This window comes from Pelodiscus sinensis, chromosome 26 (genome assembly GCF_052426305.1).
Source record: "Pelodiscus sinensis isolate ZL-2025 chromosome 26, ASM5242630v1, whole genome shotgun sequence".
NCBI classification, from domain to species: Eukaryota; Metazoa; Chordata; order Testudines; family Trionychidae; genus Pelodiscus; species Pelodiscus sinensis.
The window spans coordinates 3,489,550-3,511,895 of NC_143077.1; the positions used below are offsets into that span (position 1 = coordinate 3,489,550).

The 22,346-nt window shown below is 58.2% G+C and overlaps 1 protein-coding gene across 1 annotated transcript; it reads left to right on the forward strand.

The window, feature by feature from the left end:
• Positions 1 to 3,902: 3,902 nt before the first annotated feature.
• NT5C1A (5'-nucleotidase, cytosolic IA) lies at positions 3,903 to 22,122 on the forward strand. The gene is made up of 6 exons (XM_075908550.2): positions 3,903 to 4,102; positions 14,669 to 14,836; positions 15,874 to 16,003; positions 17,116 to 17,238; positions 18,569 to 18,753; positions 19,799 to 22,122. Exons 1-6 carry the CDS (start codon positions 3,968 to 3,970, stop codon positions 20,162 to 20,164), a joined length of 1,107 nt encoding a protein of 368 aa, XP_075764665.2. The 5' UTR covers positions 3,903 to 3,967; the 3' UTR covers positions 20,165 to 22,122.
• The last annotated feature ends 224 nt before the right edge of the window (positions 22,123 to 22,346 follow it).

Genomic DNA, 22,346 nt, shown 5'->3' on the forward strand with positions numbered 1-22,346 from the left:
AACCCCCCCCCCCCCGCCCCCGCTGCGCTGTTCTGTGTGCAAGCCCCAGCACTGGGCCCTGGTAAGGAGCCAGAGCCGCGATTAGAAAGGGCCTGGGCCTAGCCCAGCTGGCTCTGTTCCGGCGGGTGGTGAAGCAGCTTCTTCCCCCAGCGGCTGCCTCCTGCTCATGCGCCGGTGCCGTGTCATGGGCCTGGGACTCCTTGTCCAGGGCAGCTGCTAGCGAGCACCCGCAGAGGAGCTCCAAGGAGTTCAGGGGCAACACGGCGCCCCAGCCCCCTCCCAGCCCCACCGGAGCCCTGGCCCAAGCGATGCTCCAGCCCCCTCCCAGCCCACCGCTGCGCTCCAGCCCCACCGGAGCCCCAGCCCGAGCGATGCTCCAGCCCCCTCCCAGCCCACCGCTGCTCTCCAGCCCCACCGGAGCCCTGGCCCAAGCGATGCTCCAGCCCCCTCCCAGCCCACCGCTGCTCTCCAGCCCCACCGGAGCCCTGGCCCAAGCGATGCTCCAGCCCCCTCCCAGCCCACCGCTGCTCTCCAGCCCCACCGGGGCCCCCGGCCTGAGCAGCAGCTCAGAACACAAGGGGCGACAATGTCCTGGGTTTTGTCCTTTCCCTGCTGCTCGCTAAAAATAAGCCATCAGGCACCTGCTGCTCTGATTAGCCCCTGGGCACTCAGCTCAGCTAATTAACCCCTGAGTGACTGTGCCAAGTGCGTCTCTAACGGCCGTTGCGTCGCGCGGGCAGGAAGGGAGTCCTGGCGCTAGGGCCGCGTCCCGTTCTGACAACAGCCCCTTGCTCCCGCCAGTGGCTGTCCTGACCCTCGGGGCTGCCACAGTGTAACCAGGCCAACGCCTTCCTCTCTGGGCCTGGAAGAGACCGATACGACCAGCCCAGCATCAGCCCTGCATGGGGCTGCCCACTGGGACTGGGGCTTAATCCCCTGGCTCCATTTGCCCCCAGCTCCCATTCCCGGTCCAGCAGCTGGTGGCCGTGTGGTGGGGTGTCATCTCTCATCCTGGTGTCTTTCTCTCGGAGCTGTGCTTTGTGTGCTTCAGGGTGTGTCCACACTGCACCCTTAGCTAGAAATCAGCTACACAGTTTGAGCTATGCAACGTGCGTAGCTTATTTGGAGCGTATTTCGAAAGAGCACCAAATGGCCAAATAAGCTGTCTGCACAGCGCCAAATTTTGAAATAAACGGCTATTCCGAAACGTGCCTTAATCCTTGTGGAACGAGGGCTACAGGGACGTCGGAACAGTGCACCCGTTATTTCGAAAGATATTTCAGAATAACGGCGCGCTGTCAAGACGCAGAATAGCTATTTCGGGATACCAGAAGTATCCCGAAACAGCCCCGCAGTGTAGACGTACCCTCAGTTCTCAGCTCTACTCCATGGTGGCTGATTCTGTAGTTGGTCTGAGTTCTACACATTTTGCTGGGCTGGGAGGTGTCCCTAGCCACCAGGTTTACTGGGTTTGATCAGTTCTTGACTTGCACATTGGAGATTTACAGGCCTTGATTTAGTGCCTGGAGGAACATTTGGCTTAGGGGAGGTGGCTGGCTCCACTGGTCTGAAGTGGAGCTAGGCAGAAAATGTTTCAAACATTTTGAAATTGGTTTTGTCCCAAATCTGGACGAAAAGTTGAAATAATCACAGAATTAAATCGGTGGAAGCATGTTGATTTGGAAACCTTGGAATGACTGCATTGCAATGAAATGGTGCAGTGTAATATACGTTAATCTACAACATATATTAGGAGCCTTGTCTGTCTGCGAGCCTGTCTGTTCAAGCACGCCTCCTAAACAGTAAGATCTAGGGCCACCACATTTTTGTCTGCAGCTTCCTCTTGTCATAACTTAAAGCAAGGCCAGGGTTTGGTTGTGCCAGGTCAATGGGATGTGTCTGGAATGCGACTGTCTCTCATAAAATGGGAGTTATACTGTAGAATGACCACAGGGGAGCAACAAGGAGCCAAAGATGGGGACTGGGACAGCTGTCACCCCACTGGGCCAGCGGGGAAAGCGGTGGAGAAAGGGACAGCTATCGAGTATATTTCAGAGAGTTTGTCTGTGCCCCCCACCAGGGGACATGCCCCCCTCCCCCAGCTGTGCCTGCTGGAGTTGCAGTGGCCATGGAGAGGTGCTTTTTACCTGGCCCCGCGCTGCTGCGGTGAGAGAGGGCTGGGGTGGTCCTCTCTCCCGGGGCAGCCTGCAAAGCGAACCCCTCCTCCCCAGCCTCAGCCCAGAGCAATGATTTTAATGAAGAAAAACAAAAGTGAGTTAAGGACGCGAGCAGCGCGGGGCAAATCTTCTAGCGAGTCTATACATCTAATAACTATCAGAGAAGGAATTGTTCCAACAAAGAAGCTGGAATGAAAAACTCCACTTGGATTTTGAAATGTTTCCGTCTAAAGTTTCAGCAAAGTGCCTTTTAGGGTGTGTCCCACATGGGGATTTTAGCCATTGAAACTGGCCCTTGAACGTCACTGTGAAAAGCCTGGCCCATCCCTGGGCCTTCTCATGCTTTAACTGGCACAACCTGCCCGCATCTCACCTCCCCTTCGATCATCTTCCCTTCTGGGTGCAGCAGCCACACCTGTCCTGCTCTGCAGCACCATCCTGACTCAGGAGGTTGCACAACTTCACCCTAAGTGGTTAAGGCCCTGGCTCAGGACTCCGCAGACCCAGGCCGAGTTCCCAGCTCTGCCACAGATGGCCTGTATGATCTTGGGCAAATCCCTTAGCCGTTCCAGTCTCAGTTTCGTATCTGCGCAGTGGGGGTAGTAGCCTTGCTCACCAAGGCGGTGCAAGATCAATATCGTAATGACTGTGAAGCATTTTGGGGTCGACAGAAGCACTCTTCAGAGTTAGGGTTTATTATTTCCCACTTCACAGTCCGCTCACATGCTCCTTAAGCTCTCTTCTAACTGCTCCTCTGCCTCCTTACCCCACCCTCCGGCCTGCCCCGTCTTTCCCTGCATCCTCTTGTTTGGGCTCCCCTGCTCCAGGCACCCTTCCTGCCTGACTTGGGACCCTTCCTGCAAGCAGACTCCATTCTCCAAGCCTCCTTTCTCCATCCTCGGTCCCTTGGCAGCCCCTGGGAGTTGTCCCATTTGTTACCGCCATCTGAGTTAGCGCCTCGGGCCAGGGGCCTGGGCTCAGCTCTTCAACGGGCATCGAGCCCCAAACTCCCCTTGGCTTCAACGGAAATTAGGAGCTCAAATGTGCACATCTCGGTCTTTGTCTTTTCCTAGTCCCCCCCAAAACCCTTGCACTCCCCTCCCCCCGAACAAGAGTTTTATTGCTGTAGGCGCCAGCCAAGGCCCCTGGCTACTAGGTGCCGCGCATCCGGCTGGCTAGCAGAGCACCCGGCTGGGATTTGTGTTTCTATTGGTGGTGCACATTCCCACGTGCCTCGGCGCATATAAAAATTTATTCTGCACATGGCTGGGAAAAAATCTGGGCATGGGTGGGAAAGATGGGAGGGAAGGTTGTTCGGGGTGACTCAGGCGGGTCCAGAGGTGGGAACTCGGGCCCCTGGTTCTGCACGCTCAGTCGCAGGGCGTTTGGATCCCAGCTGCTGCAAAGAGCCGCAGGAGACACCGTCGAGAGCCACGTGGGCTGCGGAGCCTCAGTCTGAGCGTCGCGGAGCTCAACCCGCGAGAGGGGAAACTGAGGCACGGAGCGGCAGGGACCAGCCCCAGGACCCGGAGCCCTTCCCCCGCCCGAAGCGCTGACGGGCCCGGCGCCAGGCGCGTCCGCAGCGCGTCCAGCCCAGCCTGGCCCGGGTTGCGGGGCTGGGCTGGGTGCGAGGCGCCCGGCGCCGCGCGGGTTAAACCGGCTGCCCCCTCCGCGCCGGGCGCCGGGCGGCTCATAAAGCGCCCCCGCCGGCTGCTTCCCGGGGACGCCTCGCTGCGCAGCCGCTCGCTGCGGGCAGGCTCCGGCGCTGGCGCCCGCTGCCAGCCGGGGAGATGGAGCCGGCCGCGGCTGGGAAGGGCGCGTCCGCGGGCGCCGGGGCGCAGGAGGCCGGGCAGCCGCAGCCGCAGCGCTGGGAGGAAGCCCGGACGTTCTATGACAGCCTGACCCCCAGGAAGAAGCCCAAGCCGGTAAGAGCCTGGTTCTTGCGGGGGGGGGGGCTGCAAACCTCCCCATGCTGGGTCCCAGCAGAGCCCCCAGCCCTGGTGTCCCCCCTGCCCAGCCAGGTGCCCCTGGCCCCCTGGGGAAGGCCGTGGCGCTGAGCCTGGCTGTGGGCCGCTGACCCTGCAAGAGCCACGGGGTGGGTGCCCGGCAGGTCCCGTGGCCGGAGGGTGGGTGCCCAGGCCGTGTGGGGGGTGGGCGTTGGAGGGGTGGCAGCCTTACTGCTGACTGCCCCCCTGCCTCTGGTCACTCTGGTCTGGCAGGGCCAGGGACCCTGCAGCCCCCGGGTTAGTAACAGGCGCTGGGTGCTCCACCCTCTGGCTGGGGCTGGCAAACAGGGCGTAGACACCCGGTTGCCTGGCGTGCTCGGTGGTTGGCAACACCCATCCCTGGGGTGCTTGTTCTGCACAGGCCTCCCTGGGGCTCTTGCAGCTGCCTCGGGAGGGTCAGGGACTGGCTGGGGCAGATGAGGCCCTGGAGCTGATCAGCTGCAGGGCTGGTCCTGCCTGGCAATCTCTGTGGCTGTCCCCTGGCCAGCCCTGAGAGCAGGGTGTGTAGGAGACTCCCAGGTAACACACCTGTCTCCCGCCTGGCCCCTCAGGTGTGAATGTGAACAGAGACTTGGGCGGCTGGCAGAGGGAGGGTTATCAGTGGTTTCCACCTTCTCAGCAGTAGTGGGAATGGAGAGGGGACGAGCTAGCCTGGGTTAGACTAGTGATCCTCTGCCCCTGTCATGCCAGCCTCTCGGGCTGCTTCAGCCATTAATGTGACTCCGCAAAACCCCCAGAGGTGGGCAATTAGGGAAACTGAGGCATGGGGGCAGTTAAGAGAGTTGCCCATGGTCACACAGTCAGTGGCAGAGCTGAGCCCGAAAGCTGGGAGTCCTAATTCCTAGTCTTGGACTCTAGAAAATACCCCTTCCTCTGACTGTGTTGCTGTGACTCATTTCTATGGGGTCTGCTGTAACTTCACGGCCAGCTCCTCCTCCATCCCCGGGGGCTGGTGTCAGACCTGCTGTGAGGTGCTGGTGCCAAGAACCACACAGAGCGCTGCACGGCACTTGGACGCAGCTGGGCACACCCTGGGAGGCAGCTGTCACGGCCCATGATGAATGGGTGCGTGGCATTTTCCTGTATTATTTATATAGTGTTCTGAAAACCCCCAACCATCTCAGCCATCGCGGTGAACTGTCATCTGATCCGTGAGCGCCGGGGCCCCAGGGGCCTGTGGTGCGTTTTAAGAAATGGTTCTAGGGATCAGTCGGTGGGTCTGCCCCTCAAGCCACCCGCTGCCTTCGTGGGCCCCTGCCTGGCCTCTCTGCGGGGAGGGGGGCTCCGTGTCCGAGCTGGCACCTGGCACGCTGCCAGCTGATTCCACAGCGTTGCTGCTGGTTGGCGCCGTGACCCGGCGAGCGGGCCGGGGGCAGAGGCGGGGTCGTGTTTGCAGAACCGTCCCGGGAGCGGAGCGGGGCGGGCGGGAGGAGGCCGAGGATGCTAATAGAGAGCTGGTGATTCCATCGTCTCTCTGCATATGTTCTGCTTCTTGGTATTTCTTTGCAGGTTTTATGTCCCTCTGGGGTCTCGTATTTTACATTGCTGTATATATCTGTGTTGTAAGCCGCCTCGAAGATTTTAAATAGAGAGGTGGGGTAAAAATGTTGCAATAATCTAGTCTGGGAGAGCCCTGGACGTACATGGGGGTAGGTAGGAAGCGAGCGATCTCACGAGGCTGTAAACAGCGGATGGGGACGCGGTTGGGTTACGCTGGGCCTGGGGCACCTTGAGTTTGAGGCCTCCCATAAAGCATCATTTCAGCCAATCCCTGTCGTTTTCAGTGCTCTCTGCCCCCTTCCTGGGGGCCCCTGTCAGCCCCTCCCCAGCCCCCAGCCGTGCTGGTTCTCTCTGCTGCTTGGGGCTTCCTTCCAGCCACTGGGGCTGGCTGCAGAGAGCTGGCTGGAATCAGCCCCGTCCCTGCGCAAGGCTTAAATGCCTCTTCACGGCCTCAACACCCTCCCCAGGGACACCGTGCATGAGAACCAAGGGGAGCATGATCCAGTGGTGAGCAGAGAGATCTGAGGCAGCCCCTGGGAAAATGAGCTCTCTTGTCGGGTGCTGCTTCCCTCCCATGCTCCTTAGCGGTGCCCCCCATAGAACTGTCCCCTGGCCCCAGTCACACTGCCTGGCCACTGCCTCCTCCTCAGAGGGCGGATCCCTTCTCCATGGCTCCAAAGGGGCGGAACCGGTTTTGGATTTGCTGCCCATCTCCCACCCAGAGCGGCTCCCAAAAGCCTCCGGACTGGCTGCAGAAGGGGCTGGAGTCCAGCGCTGGCGCTGAATCCAGATTTAACCCCTGATCCCAGTCTCTCGACTGGACCAAACCAAAATGCCAGGGCCAGGGCGTCTCTGAACTTGGAGGGGGGGGGAAGGTCAGACTCCTGAGCCATGTCTCAGGTGGGTTGGTCTGGTCCAGCTGCCCAGAAGCCTTGGAGACCGGCTCCTGCAGGGCCGGATGGGAGCCAAGTGTCTGGAGAGGAGAGAGAAACAGGCCCCCAAGGTCTGGGGCGCCTGATCCAGGTGCACTGTAGCTTGTGGCTGGGCTGTGGGACGGCTGCATCTGACATCTATGGGTAATGGTAGGGCTGAGGAGGCAAGCCCCCAGCCCCGCCCCTTCTGCTAAGGCCCCGCCCGCATGGGAGCCAAGCCACCAGCCGCCCCCACCCCACTAGGCATTCTGGGGGTGGCCTGTGGGCAGGGCCAGGCTGGCAGTTGCCTATGATACCGGCTGCCCATGCGGACGTCCCATTGAGCGGGACTTCCCGGGGGTGCATTTGCGCTCCTGGGCGGGACACAGGCCCAGGCAGGCTCCAGCCTCAGGAAATATTAAATATTCGCCCCTTTGTGTTCAGATGTTGGCCCAGGTTCTCTGAAGGGTCCGTGGCGGTGGCGACAGTCCAGTCTGGGCCGACACAGCGATGAACCGGCAGCCTCCAGAGCGAAACGCCGGAGCTGCTCCGGCTTGAGCAAAACCCTTCCAAGGGGCAGTGACAGGCTCCCCGTGGCTCGGCACAGCCCGGGCCCTGTAGTGCGCGCTCGTCCGTGCTGGGACCTGGCGGCCCCGCCCCACCGTGTACACGTGCAAGCCCGGTTCATCGAGGGATAATAAGAAATGACTCGGTGCCCCTCGCAGGGTGGCAGGACCCACCGTTCATCCCCCTGGGGGTTGCGGCGCTCACTGCTGCACGGTCGCTCCTCGCGAGCAGGTTTATCGACAAACCGGGATGTAAATGTGTAACCACTCCAGCGCCTGGCGGCTCTGCGTGCACCGTGGGCCCGGCTCAAGCGCCTGGCAGCTCCGTGCACCGTGGGCTCAGGCTTCAATCCGCTTTATACTGCAGAGCCCACAGCGAAGCCGCCCTGGAACTGCAGCCGGCAGCTCTCTCCGGCCGCCCCGGACGTGTTGGGATTTCCCCTCTGTTCCTGGACGGTTCAGAGTTCGTAGGATACGAGGGAAAACGATTTCCCTAGGCAGGTGGGGAAGCCCTGGGATGGATCCCTAGGGAGGGGGTGGAATCTCCATCCCGAGAGGTTTTTATGTCCCGGCTTGACACAGCCCTGGCTGGGATGGTTGAGTCGGGGCTGGTCTTGCTTTGGGCAGGGGGCTGGACGCGCTGACTCCCGAGGGCTCTGCCAGCCCTGGGGTTCTATAATCTCTGCCCTTTCCATAGGACCCAGCACTAAATGTGCCCCAGACTCCTGTTCCTCTGCTCACTGGACGTCGATGCTCCGGTCTGCGTTTCTGGTGGCAGCCGGGGTCCGATCCCAGCGTTGTAACCACGGTCATGCGAGCGTTGCCGGATTAGAGGGGTGCCATCTGGTTCAACCTTTGGAGCTGGCTTTGCCAGAGGGGGTCACATGCAGTTCTAGATATCAGCCTTGAGGTGCAGAGACGGTCTGGAAATCCGGTAGGAATTGTCTTGGCCCTTCATCCTTTCGAGGAGGATAAACTGTGCTGTCTTTCAGATGAGGCCTTTGCTCTGCCTGCCCTCCAAGGATGGGAACACTCCCTTGTCTCTGGCTTTAAGAATAGCTGTCCCCTTCCTCCTCCTCTGGGAGGCTGGCCAAGATTCCTGCACTGTGTTCCAGTTGGCTGTCACACTCCACCCCAGAGTTGGCTGCATTTCAGCAGTGCACATCATCTGTGAAGTACAGTGGTAGCAGAGGCACCACTGAAACCTACAATATTCTTAGTTTTAATCATTCCCCCATCGTTTATTTATTTTTCTTGCTGTGTTTTTTTTATTTTATTTTAATGCAGCTCTTTGCTCAGGGGCAAAGTTTCAATAAAAAACATGAAGACTGCATGGGAGAGGGGGAGGCAACTGATAAGGGATTACAGGAGCTGGCTCTTTCACTAGAGCATCCACAGAAAGGGCTGGTATAGTGTGTACAGATGAGATTAGACTAAGCCCAAAGCTGGGCTAGTGGTGTAAAGGACGCGGGTACTTCCCAGACCTCTGGCCCAGTGTCTGCTTGGGAGGAGGATTAGAGCTGTGTCCGCACACCCCAAAGTACAAACCACTGGTTCGCATCTTCCCGTGTTGCATGGCTTGCTGAGGGCGGGTGCTTCCTACCTGGCTGGTCCTTGTGTTAAGATGCTGACTCCAGATCTGAACAGAGCCCTAGAGAGCCTTGCACCATCTTCCCCTTGGCTGCCCGCCTATCCTGTTTCTGCTAAGCTCTTTATCAATCCTCTGTGGAAAGGGGCTCGCTGGAGATCCCAGGTGACCCTCCAGCCGCAAAGGGAGCGGGTGGAGCCGCTGCTTTGTTTGGTTTTCGGTTCCAAAATGTAAAATTCAGTTTGCTTCGGCTCGGTGAATTCCTGGAGCTGCTTTGCAGACACCGGGTTTGATGCTGACCTTGAGTAACCTTGAGTGCTGCTGTGAGGATAAACAAGGCTTGTTCTGAAGTCCCCAGTCCCCATGCAAGACCAAGGATGCTGGGCTGGGATGCGGCGCAGGGTCCTGTGTGGCCTGACGGCGACTATAAAGCATGGCTAGGAGGTCACTCCAGCTGGGTATTCGGAGGCGAGGCAGCATGGTCTAGTGGTTAAAGCACCGGAGTAGGCGTGTGGACTCCTGGGTGCTTTTCCTGCCTCTGCCCCAGGACTGCCACATGACTGAGGGCAAGTATCGTACACGCCAAGGCTTCATTTCCCCCAGCTGTCAGGTAGAGAGAATAGCTGGCTGCCAGCATAGGGAAGGGTTGTAAACAGAGCAGGTAATAAAATAAAAAATCAGAGGCTGGATCTCTGTAAACATGCAAGCGGTGTATAGACCGCTCCTGCAGGTTTTCAGCATTGGCCCCAAACCAAAATGTAGGGGTATTTTTGTCTTGTGGGAACATCAACATTTCTGACTTTGTTCCAAACTAGGGCCAAATTGTTTTGTAGCTGTTGGAATTTCCAACTGAAGGGGAATTCTGCCAGCTGACCAGTACGGACTATGATGCTTAACTCAGTAACGTGGATGGTTCTCCTATAGCAGGTGGGATCAAGAGGCGCTAAGTGTTATTTTGCAGGTTCTGTATCCCCAGAGGGTGATGCTGGACAGCTCTGCCTGCCTGGTGAAAAGCTGGTATAGCACTAGCAATGGAGGGCGGGTTAGAGGTGGACAACAAGCTTGATTGACTTCTTGCTGCGTTTATTACTGCTGAAATTTACCCTAGGGGGGCTCTGTGCCTTTAAATGGCAAGGAGAGAACATGGAGGATCTTGTAAACAGTGCTGCAAGACCAGGGCATACGTGACACAGGGACATACATGCAAGCTGCATGCCACAGGGCCGTGCATGCATGCGTGACAGCAGAGCCCGATGTATCCGTGCCGCACCACGCCAAGGCCAGTGGCTCTGGAAAAGCGTCTCCAATGGGCTCCCATAGCACCCGATGGGAATCGGATCAAACTAAGTGTTTGTGACAGTCACAGCACTGACCCAGTTTTATCTTGCAGGAAATTCTTAAACAGCTGTAGCTGGAGAATGTGCGTCCCTGCTGGCCATCGGGTACGAGGGCATGGAAACCAACGTTGTAGAGTGTGCACGCACAAACACGTGTGCACACACGCACACACACACACACACTGGGACTTTTCAGCTTAGAAAAGTGGAGACTAAGGGGTCATAGGCTACAGCAGTGTTTCTCAACCTTTTAAAAAAAAAAATAAAAGTACCTCTAGTACCTACAGTTTTCAGATACACAAAAGAATTGTGTATGGTGACACATTTGTTTAAACAACTTAATCATAGCCAGGCGGCTGATGAAATTTTTGGGTGTAAAAAGTACAAAAATAATAAAACGCTGTAAAACTTAACACACAAATTCAGTTTTCTCCAAATTTCAGTTGTTGACGTACCCCCCCCCCCCCCAGCCTTCTCTGAAGTACCCCTAAGGGCACTTGTACCCAGGGCTGGCCTTCCCATGAGGCGAACTGAGGCGGCCGCCTCAGGTGCCAGACGGGGGGGAGGGCACCACTAGGACCCAGAGAACTGAGACCTTTCCAAGTTTTGGCCTAAGCGAGGGGCCATGGGGGCGTCATTTGAGCTTCCTCGCCTCAGGTGCCGAGATGTTGTGGGCCGGCCCTGGTTGTGCCACGGGTGGAGAATCCCTGGGCTCGAGGTCTATATTAGGGTCTGACAGGGTCCCCCCCCCATGGCTGTTGTAGCTCAGATCCTGGCTAGCCATGCCCACGCAGCCCAGGATAAGTCATTTTGGGGATCAACAGTCTGTCCATCCAGACTCCCCTGCGGCGGCTCTGTGATGCACACGGGGGTGCTGGGGAGACCTCGCCCCGCTGTGTTTGCTCGGGGAAAGGGGGCGGGTGCACGCAGGCTGCCAGGGACCCTTCCAAAGCTTGCTGTCCACAAGGCAGCTTGCTGGGCTGTAGATTTCCCATGGGCCACTGTGGCCGCATCTGCCTGGCTGGCTCCGTCGCCCGGCGGTGGTGCTGCCAAGAGGAGCCGGAGGGCTGTGCTCAGGCACTGAGGCAGGGGACGCTTCCTCTCGGCTGGGTGCCCGGGAGGTGGGAGTGACTCTGGGGGTGTTGGAGGATCAGAGCTGAACAGGCCGGTGGAAGGCTCACGCCGAGCGGGTGGAGAATGGGTCTCGTGTTGCTGGTTGTAATAAAGCCAAGCGCTGGGGTGAGGGCGAGTCTGGATTTTGCGGGGTGCGTGGGCCGTGTTTGTGTAGCAGGTTGGGAAGGGCAGCAGCTCACCTAGCTACACAACCACAAACTAACACCAGCGCCGGCCAGGGCGGCCTAGTCACCAGAGAGCCTAGAAACCCCAGTGATGACACAGTGTTTCTCAACCTTTTTTTAAAATAAGTATCCCCTTTAAAAAAAATTAGAAGTACCCCCACTACTTATAGTTTTTTAGACACACACATTTTTTTCCCCTGCCATTCCAACACATTGGTTTAAATAACTTAATTTTATCTGGGCGTGCGATGAAATTTTTGGGTGTAAAAAGTACAAAAATAATAAAGCGCTGTCAAACTTAAAAACAAAAATTCAGTTTTCTCCAAATTTCAGTTGTGTGGATGTACCCCAAAGATGTCTCTCAAGTACCCCTAAGGGTACTTGTACCACTGGTTGAGAAACACTGATAAACCAAGAGCAACACTGAAAATTGGACTCTTAGGTGCTTCTGAGAGAGTTATTTAGGCACTTTGGTGCCTAACTCCCATGGGACGTACTTTTGGAAATCTGGCTCGTGTCTGTCTGCATCGCTAGATATCTATCTGGCCTTATAGCACATCCGCTTCTAAACTCCACTGACTGTTAATAAGACTTAAGCATCCACCTGCCCTCTGAAAAAATGGGATGAAGCACCTAAATCACTTAGGCACATTTGAAAATTCTGCCCCAGTGAGGCTGGCCCCATCTAATACCTGGTTCCATACCCTTTGGCCACTGGTATTTAGTTTTCATTGTCTCGGCAGACTAGCCCCCGCTCTTGGATGCTCCCTAATCTTAAACTAACTTCGGTTTTAGGGTCTTATATGGTCCCGAATCGACCCTCAAACCTCTCTACACGAACTCGCGGGAAACCCCAGCAGGACTTGCTGCAGTGCATGGTGCTCGGGTTTCAAACTGGCTCGGGTCCTAATGGGACCGGGCCCTTTCGCTGGCGCCTTGGGCTGAGCAATGGGCTGCGGTAGCCCAGCCGCATCATCGGCCTTGAATAATTACTTAACCTAATAATCCCTAAGTAATCCAGCAGAGCGGGATCAGCCCAGCCAACGCACTCAGCAGCGCACACCAGTAATACCCCGCAGTCCGCTGAGCTGCTGTCCCAGAGCAGGACACCCCCGGCCTACGGTTTTACTGGCCACAGGCCGCTGTGTGCGCAATAGGTGTCGCATCCAGACTTGAAAACCCTGCGGGCTTAATTCTGCTCCCGGCTACGTCCCTGTGACTCCATCGATGTCACTGGGGTCACACTGGTGCAATTGGCCGCAGGATTTGGCCCCATCTTTCTCCGGCCAGAAGCCCCCAAGAGGCTAGACTCGTCCCCAGCATTAACCTTATTTATTGTATTTGGTTTGTTCCAAGGAGTGGGTCAGAAGGTAGGGCATGGGGAGGTAAGCCCCTAGCCCTGCCGTGTCCCCCCCCCCCCAGGTTAGGGAGGAGGTGGGCGGGCACAGCCAGAGCCTCCCCAGCCCTGGAGGGTGGGCACTCAGGGGCAGCAACGCTCTGCCCCCAAAACACCTACAGTCGGCATTCTGGGGGGTGGAGTGTGGGCGGGGCCAGGCTGGCGGTTTGGGAAGGCGACGCCTCCCCCTGCCTAGCGCACCGGCCGCCCCTGCCTGGCACCGTCACTGTTCGGGCTGACTGAGGATTCGGGGATTCTCTGCTAATTCGGGCCTTCCCCCCCCCCCCCCCCCCCCCGGCCCCTGCCAGAAGGCTCTGATGTGCTGGAGGGTACTTTGGGGGGCAGGGCTGGATTTATGCACAAGCTACGTAAGCTCCAGCTTAGGGCCTCCGATTATGAGGGGCCTCTAAATACATTTACTAAATGCCCTGGTTTCGGTAATGCTGTGAGGGCTTAAACACGATGGGGCTTAGGGCCTCGGCAGGTCTGAATTCGTGTGTGTGTGTGGGGGGGGGATGTGTGTGGGGGATGTGTGTGGGATGTGTGTTTAAAATTCCCCCCAAATCCGAGGGAGATCAGGCAGGTTTCCCTGTCCCAGTGGAGTTCCCCTCCTCTCCTCTCCCCGGACCTGCAAACTGGCCACCGGCAGAAACGGCTTCTTCCCGCAGCCTGTTGGCTTTGTGAGCACCCCCCTCCCCCCGAAGTGCCGCAGGCAGGGAGCGAACAGTTTTGCTCGGTTCTGGCCGGTTGCCTGCCGAAGAGTCACCCTAAAGGTAGGTTCCGAAGAGGCTGGAGAGAGGCTGTTCTCAGTGGTGACAGATGGCAGAACAAGGAGCAATCATAGAATCCTAGAATACTAGGACAGAAAGGGACCTCGAGAGGTCATCGAGTCCAGTCCCCTGCCCTCATGGCAGGACCAAATACTGTCTAGACCATCCCTGATAGACATTTATCTAACCTGCTCTTAAATATCTCCACAGATGGGGATTCCACAACCTCCCTGGGCAATTTATTCAATGGTCTCAGGTTGCGGTGGGAGAGGTCCAGGTTGGATATTGGGAAAAACTATTTCACTAGGAGGGTGGTGAAGCACTGGAATGGGTTCCCTAGGGAAGTAGTGGAGTCTCCATCCCTAGAGGTGTTTAAGTCTCGGCTTGACAAAGCCCTGGCTGGGTTGATTGAGTTGGGATTGGTCCTGCCTAGAGCAGGGGGCTGGACTTGCTGACCTTCTGTGGTCTCTTCTAGCTCTAGGGTTCTATGACACCAGGAAGCAAACCCCCATCCTGTTCTCTGCCAGATGTCCCCATCGATCCTTCAGCGGGAAACCCGGAGGGGGTTTTCGCCAGCTGGGTGGATGCCAAGTGACCCCTAAGGGAATGGGATGGTCTCGGCTCCGAGAGGCCACGGGACGGCGGATGCTCGTCCTAGAAATCTCCGCTCGGAGATGCCCCAGAAAGCCAAGGACGGAAATGTTCTGGCTCAGAACGCGCTCGGACATGAAGGGCTGACCGCTGAAATGTGGGCTCCCTGCCTATGCCCTTAGAGCAATATAGACCTCGAGGGGGTTCCCAGCAGGCCGGGTTCCCCCCACGTCCTCCCTACCATGTGACGTGACGGCAACAGGGAAACCTTTCCGTGTGAATCTCGGGCCCAGAGAGCTTCACTAGATGGAGTTTAATGGGGAGTGAGAGGACTGGGAAGGGTTTGTAATAGACACGTGCCCAATCCCCCCTATTCAAATCGAGGGACGTCGGTTCCGGATCCATGCCTAGACTTTGGGGGGGAGAGGGGCCTGGCGCGCCATTTCTGGCCCATCGTCTGGCCCGACCCGATGGAACAGGGTCCATCCTCGCATGGCCATTGCTGGGAAATGTCTCCCTCTCATGCAGCCAAAGCCTGAGAACGCGATAACAATCGCCGTCTCCTCGCGGGCTCTGTTCCGCATGGAGGAGGAGCAGAAAATTTACTCTGACCAGGGGGTGGAGGCCTATGTGAAATACCAGCTGGACCATGAGAGTGAACCCTTCCTCCCCGGAGCTGCCTTCCCCTTCGTCAAGGTAAGCCCATCGCTCCAGCCCCCAGACTCTCCCCCATTCCCAGGTCCCTCCCCACGAGGGCCTAGGTGAAACTGAACGTAAACACAAACCTTAGTGAATTCTGCTCTCCTCATTCCGGTGTCAATCCAGACTAGCTGCCACGGGGCGACTCTGGGTTCCTGCTAGTGTAACCGAGCAGAATCCAGCCCAGACAGTCGAGAGACCCTTTGTGGGGAGGGGGGAGCGAGAAAAAACCTGGGGGGAACTTCAGTAGGGCGGCGACTTCCACTGACCAGCCTGGATCCGAACTGAAGATCAGCTTCTTGTGTATAAGTCTTCCATGCTGCTAGCTACTTAGATGTGCCCCAGGAGCCTGTGGGCTGTGTCATGTAGATTGGATTAGACTGTTCCTCAGCCTTTTGAGGGCCAGGGAGGAAGGAGCTATGGATACTCCTGAGCATTGGCATGTCAGAGAGAATGGAACAGACGGGTGGGTGGGTGGGTGGCTGGCTGGCTGGCTGGCTGGGGGTTGGTGGATGGATGGATGAGTAGATGGGGTGGGTAGGTGGGTGGGTGGATGGCTGGCTGGATGGGGGTTGGTGGATGGATGGATGAGTAGATGGGGTGGGTAGGTGGGTGGATGGCTGGATGGGGGTTGGTGGATGGATGGATGAGTAGATAGGGGTGGGTAGGGTGGGTGGACGGATGGGCAGACGATGGGCAAGAGGGGGCAGGCACAGGAGTAGCTAGTGATGTCAAATTTCTTTTAAAAGCTAAGTATTCAGGAGACCCCTCCCATCATGGGGATACACATTTTTAACTCGGTGTGAGGGGCAGACCTAGCTGGGTTTCTCCCAACTTTCAGTGCCCCTGATCATAGCCCCAGAGGTATTAGTAGGGCACAGGGGGGCGCACGGTGACTATAAGCAGCCCCCCGTCAATGGGTGGGCATCCGGTTTCCGCTGGTCCCCTTCCACTTCTCTTCCGGAAGTTCAGCTCCAAGGCGCATGGGCGTGCGCTGGTGGCAGGTGACCTCTCCTCTTCCCTTCGTCTCGTAGGCCCTGGAAGCCGTCAACGCTCAGTTGCGCGAGCTCTACCCCGACAGCGAAGAGCTCTTCGACATTGTCCTCATGACCAACAACCACGCCCAGGTCGGGGTCCGCCTGATCAACAGCATCAACCATCACAGTGAGCACCAACCCCCCCCCCAGCCAGAGCCCGTGAAACGCCCCGGCAGCCGGTGGCCCCTTCGGCCGGGCTCAGTGGCGGGGCTGGCGGGCCAAGCTTTCTCATCTGCGCCCCTGCTGTTCCGTCAGCCGCCCACCCCGCCCCCGTCTCCGATGGCTGCAAAACGAACCCTTGTCGGTCTTCGAGGAGCCCTGTAACGTGGGACCCAGACCTGAATCAGCCTGGGCTCCGGTTGGTTAAATGGGGGGGGGGGGTACATGTGTGGGGCAACATCTCCTGGCCTGGCTTTGATGCAGCCGTCCCAGCGTGTGCCGTTCCTGAGCACTTGGGTGGAAGAAGGCCTGGGTCAAACTGTGCTTGGGGGGTCAAACCGTGCTTGGGTACTTCTCAGGGTCAAAAGCCAAACTCAAACTGACCTTGATTTTGCCCTGTTCCTAGCTGAGAGCTTGGTGTGGCTACCCTGGGGAAGGAAGGAGCAGTGCACTATTCCTTAGCTAGCGCTTTGCATCAGTAGAGCTTAAAGTACTTGACATACAATACTTGAGTGACCTGATGGGGAAACCGAGGCAAGGAGCAGTGAAGTGACTTGCCCCCAAATCACTCTGCAGGCAAGAGGCAGAGCTGGGATTAGAACCTAGGTTATCTGTGTGAGATATTAGTGCTCTAGCTGCTAGGCCACACTGTCTCTACAGAGCCGCTGTATTGTCTCACTACCACTTGCCCTTTGGGGTCTTCCCTGTGTCTGGAAGGAGGCCGGCTCCCGGGAGGAGGATGCTAAGTGTGGGGGGCACATGGTCTCTAAGGGGATTCCTGGCAGGGGTCGGGAAGCAAATGGCAACCGCTATGAAGCAGACCCGTCCAAGCATCTGAGGCAGGGCTGGCCTGGGCCTCACTGACTCCAGCAGGCCCAGGGCCCCCGTCTTTCCAGAAGCCAGGCCGCCCTGTGCTCATGAGCTGTGTCTGGCCTGGCACTCGGGGGTGGAGGGAGCAAATTCCCCGTCTGGTCCACTCCGCCCCATGCAGTGCTGGGCTCCAGGCCTGCTGTCGGGCTGCACAACCGCTCGGCCCTGGCGGGGCCGGCCTCGCTGACTCGGTGCGTCCGTCCTCCCCAGACCTGTTCATCGAGAGGTTCTGCATGACGGGAGGCAACAGCCCCATGTGCTACCTCAAGGCCTATCACACCAACCTCTACCTCTCCTCCGACGCCGAGAAAGTGAGTGAGGCCCTTGAAGAGGGTGAGTCCGACCGGCCAACCCTGCTGGGCGGTGGAGGGTGGAGGGTGGAGGGTGGCGGGCCCGGCCCACCTTGCGTGGCTCTAGGAACGCTGGGATCTCCATCCCCTGGGTCTGTGGGGCGTCCCACGCCCTGGCCTCAGCCCATGCCCTGCCCTCGCTGATGCCACGGGGTGGGGAACCTTTTTGAGTCCAGGCGCTGCTGACCCACAGAAAAATCAGTCGGGGGCTGCACGGGGGACACCGTGGTGGGGGGTTCGGACACCAGCCTGGGCTCTCCAATGTGCGGGGCGAGTCCCGAGCCTCAGAGGCTGGATCCGGGCAAGACGGGGGCCGGAGCCTTCGGTCCCCCACCTCTGCTCCATAGTTTCCATGGAAACGACAGCATCCCTTGCGATCTGTAGTGTCTCAAAGTGCAGGGGGGGGGGGCTGCTTTCTCAGCTGGGTGGAAACCGGCTCCTTCAGCGCAGGCGGGAACGGCGGAGGGGCTGAGAGCCCCCGGGAAGATGTGCAGAGGCAAGTGTAAGTTCTGCACTGTGCACCCCCACCCCAGTAAATACTGGACCCTCTCGGGGGCGGGGAGGCAGCCAGGGCTGGAAGCAGAACACTAGACCAGTGGTTCCCAGTGTGGTCTGCGACCATCTTCAGGTGGATCGCAGGCTCTGAGCTGGGCTGGCGCTCCAGCCCCTCCTCTCCCCGTGAGGTTGGAGCACCAGCTTCCGGCGGTGGGGGAGGGGCCGAGCCACACGGGCCTGATCCGGCTCACGGGGAAAGAAAGCGGCTTCACGTGCTGCCGTTTCCCCTCTCTCCGGCTGGGGGAAGAGCAGTGCGGGAAACGGTTTTCCCCGCTGCTCCCATTGGCTGGAATCATAGCCAATGGGAGCAGCAGGGGCGGTGCCTGGGAGCGGCGGGAGGCTTGGAGCTGGGTAAGTGCCCCCCCATCCTCCCTCATGCTCAGACCCCCCCCACCTTCAGCCCGCTCCTGTACCCCACTGACCTCCCCACCCCCACCTACTCCTGTGCCCATTTTGTCATCTTGGGTGGCTGGCTGGTGGCCCACGGAAAGGTCTGCGTTGAGCAGGGTGGGCTGTGGGCCAGGAAGTCTGAGAACCGCTGCTCTAGATCCTTCGGAGAGGGACTCAAGTCCCCCCCTGGGTGTCCCGGTGCCTCCGGCTCGTCTACATGCTGAGGATGCGAGTGTCCCAGGCCTGGTGTCCTTTGAGTCTCTCTGCTCTGCACATGTCAGTTCTGTGGCTTGGCCCTGCTGGCTGAGGGCCTGGGAAACGCAGCAGCCGGAGACGCCCCCCCTCCGTCCTTCTTCTCATTCCCCAAGGAATCGCAGCCGCCACCATATTCAGCCCCAGCAAGGACGTGAGTGTGTCGGAGAGCCAGCTGCGGGTGGCGTTCGACGGCGACGCCGTCCTCTTCTCGGACGAGTCGGAGCAGATCGTGAAGGAGCACGGCCTCGACATGTTTTTTGAGCACGAAAAGGCTTATGAGAACAAGCCGCTGGCCCAGGTACGGCCACGAGCCCCCCGACCCGCTGGCCCTCGTTCTGGGACGGGCAGCATAGAAAGTGGCCGACGGCCGTGCCCGCTCATGAGAATAAGCCAAGCGGGCGGAGAAGGGTGGGGCTGGGCGTCCAAGGAGACACAGGTTTAGAGGCAGGGGAGTTGAATGCGAGTTAGGAACCAAGGCCCGGATCCTCGGAGGTAGCTGGAGAGTTCCCACAGCAGGGACAGGCCTTTCCACTCCGTGTGCAGCGGCAGTCAAAAAAGCAAACACAGTGTTGGGAATCATTAAAAAAGGGATAGAGAATAAGACAGAGAATATCTTATTGCCTCTGTATAAATCCATGGTGCGCCCACAGCTTGAATACTGCATACAGATGTGGTCACCTCATCTCAGAAGAGCTATATTGGCATTGGAAAAGGTTCAGAGAAGGGCAACACACATGATTAGGGGTTTGGAATATGACGAGAGATTAAAAAAACTTTTCATCTTAGAAAGGAGATTAAGGGGGGATAGGATAGAGATCTATAAAATCATGACGGGTGTGGAAAAAGTGAATAAGGAAAAGTTATTTACCTGTTCCCATAACATAAGTACTAGGGGTCACCAAATGAAATGAATAGGTAGCAGGTTTAAAACAAAAGGAAGTTTTTCTTCATGCAGCACACAGTCAACCTGTGGAACTCCTTGCCAGAGGATGTGGTGAAGGCCAGGACTTTAACAGGGTTCAAAAAAGAGCTAGATAGATTCATGGAGGTTAGGTCCATCAATGGCTATTTGCCAGGACGGGTAGGATTGGTGTGTCTATCCTCTGTTCATCTGGAAATGGGTGTCAAGGGAGGGATCACCTGAGGATTATCTGTTGTGATCCCTCCCTCTGGGGCACCTGGTATCGGCCACTGTGGTCAGACAGGATACTGGGCCGGATGGACCTTTGGTCTGACCCCGCCTGGCCGTTCTGATGTTCCCTGCTGCTGGAATGGACCCAAGTCTGGGCGGTGGGGAAGGGGTGGAGGTGGCGGTGAATGACTGTGTCTCTTTGCTTGGGTAGGGGCCACTGAAGGGCTTCCTGGAGGCCCTGGGGAAGCTGCAGAAGAAGTTCTACTCCAAGGGCCTGAGACTGGAGTGTCCGATTCGCACCTACCTGGTCACTGCCCGGAGCGCAGCCAGCTCTGGGGCTCGCGCCCTAAAGACTCTCCGCAGCTGGGGACTGGAAACAGACGAAGCCCTGTTCCTGGCCGGGGCCCCCAAGGGGCCGCTGCTGGAGAAGATCCGCCCGCACATCTTCTTTGACGACCAGATGTTCCACGTGGAGGGGGCCAAGGCGAGCGGCACCATCGCGGCCCACGTCCCCTACGGCGTCGCCCAGAAGCCGAGGCGGGGGGTGCAGGCGAAAGAAACCAGGAACAGCAAGTAGCGTAGCCGGCGGTGTGGGCTTCGCCGGCACCTGCTGGCTGGCTGGGCGGCCCTGCCACGTGGGCCGTGCATTGATTCATATCAGGGTCTTCGCTGGGTAGTATTGAAGTTGCAGGTGCCTTGTCTGGGTGGGTTGAAGGAAGGTTTCCTTTTGCCTGTGTGTGTTGCACTTTATTGACAGTCTCTGTCCCCTCAGCCCTGCCCCTCCGGCCAACCAGCGCTCAAGCCCAACTCCGTACTTTTGCTCCCGCAACGCGGCCTCTACCCAGACTGACTTGTGCCACATCGGCTGTTGCCTCCTCTCCATCCCCCCTTCTCTGCCCTCCTGCCTAAGCCCCTGCCAGCCGCCCCGCTATGGCCCCCTGAAACACAAGGGAGACATAAGAATCCAGAGGGGCAGGCACTTACATTTTGCACCCCATGTTCACTCCAAAGCTTGGAGAACTTCAACCCAAACTCAGCCTGCTCTTGCTCCAGGCTTGGGCTCCCTTTGTATGTTCAAGGTTCTTGTGGGTCAGTCCTGGTAAAGTGGTGTCTCCTTTACCCTGCGATCTGCAATCATGACATCAGTACCCCAGCAGGTATTTCTCCTTGCCCGCACGCACCCATACCCCTGCTGCTTACAGCCTCCAGCAGGGGCATCCCGCGTTGGACAGGGTCTGTGAGAACAGGGCTCCCCTTCTGTGGATCTCATCTTGACCCAACTGAAACTTTTGGCGCCCACTTTAAAAAAACAAAACCAGAAACGTTCCCAATCCAAGAACCTGGATATAATAAACCCAGGGCAACGCTCTGTTAATATTTATGAAAAGGGGGAGGAGGAGGGTGGGGTCTAAACCGCCGGACGGAGCCCTTTCCTGTCGGGATCCATGCACGGCTTCCATGTAAACATCCCCAAGCTGTTTCCTGTCGATTTGTCTTTGGAAGCGCTGCCACGTGCCAGCCGTCCAAGGCTGCATCTTCCCCCAGCCTGGAGATGCCTTTGTCACAAGGAGCAGAGCAGTCCGTTCACATGTAGGAAACTGGATCTGGCTGGCTCCGGGAATTGTGGCCATTGTGGCGTGGGGGCTGGGGGCGTGTGTGACGCAGCCCAGCCCTGCGGGGGGGGGGGGGGGGTGAAAGTGAGCGGCTGTACAGGGCTGCGGGTGTGTAGCGGGGTGCGTGCATGTGCACAGGGTAACGTCGCGTGGGAGGGTGTGTAGGAGAGAGAATATTAACAGCACTGTGAAGTAGCGAGTTTGTCACTCTCCAAAAGGAGCCCCAATAAGCGGGCTTTGATCTGCCGGGCGAGCAAACCTCAGGTCGAAGAACCCCCTCCCTCTCGGAAAGGGACCGTCCCCCAGTTCTGACCGACGAGGGGGAGCACGGTACAATGCCGGCTGGGATGCTGTGTGACTTGCACTTTCATTTTGTTTCCGAAGCTTAAGACAAAACAGAGAGAGAGGCCGAGGGCCCGGAGCAGGCGTCCTGGTCTGCTCCCCTTGGCCTCTTCCTGCCCTGCCTGGCGAGCAGAACTCCCTGCCCTGTTCACGGTGGGACTCAGAGCAATGAAACCAGGAACGCGTGGGTCCTGTCTGCACGGCGTGGGCGTATTGCCTGCTGTGTGTGGCAGCCACCCGCCGGGCCGGGCCCTATCTCTTCCCGTGAGGCACCATCGATATGCACTGCTTCTGTGGCTGGCTTGTGCCCATCTGTTACTGCCTACTCCTGGCTGGATTCCCCAGCCTGCAGCCCGCCAGCCACCCCCTTTGCAACGATCAGCGGGACTCTTGGTCCCAGCTGATCGCGCACTAGGATTTCTGGGTGGCCTGCCTCTGCCTTGAACCAGCAGCTACCGCGCCCCTCTCCCCCTGGCTCGCCTGTTCCTGCTGTGTCCCCTGATGGTTTTATCTGTGAATGAACTGGTGTTGCGGTGGGAATGCCAGTGCGGGTCTGGAATAAACGACAGCTGGTACCGCTTGTCAGGCTGTGCTGCAGTTCTTGGAAGGGGCAGGCGCGCAGTGTGGCCAGCCACGGAAGGTCGACGTGGCTGCCAGGGAGGGGAAGGCTAACTCCCTGCTTAGCCCCTCGCAGGTGTTTTTAGAGCGGGAGGGGGGCTTTTTGGGTTGGGGGGCCCCGCTGACCCACAGAAAAGTCAGTTGGGGCTGCACGAAAGTGAGAAGCAAAGAACCAACAACCACAGG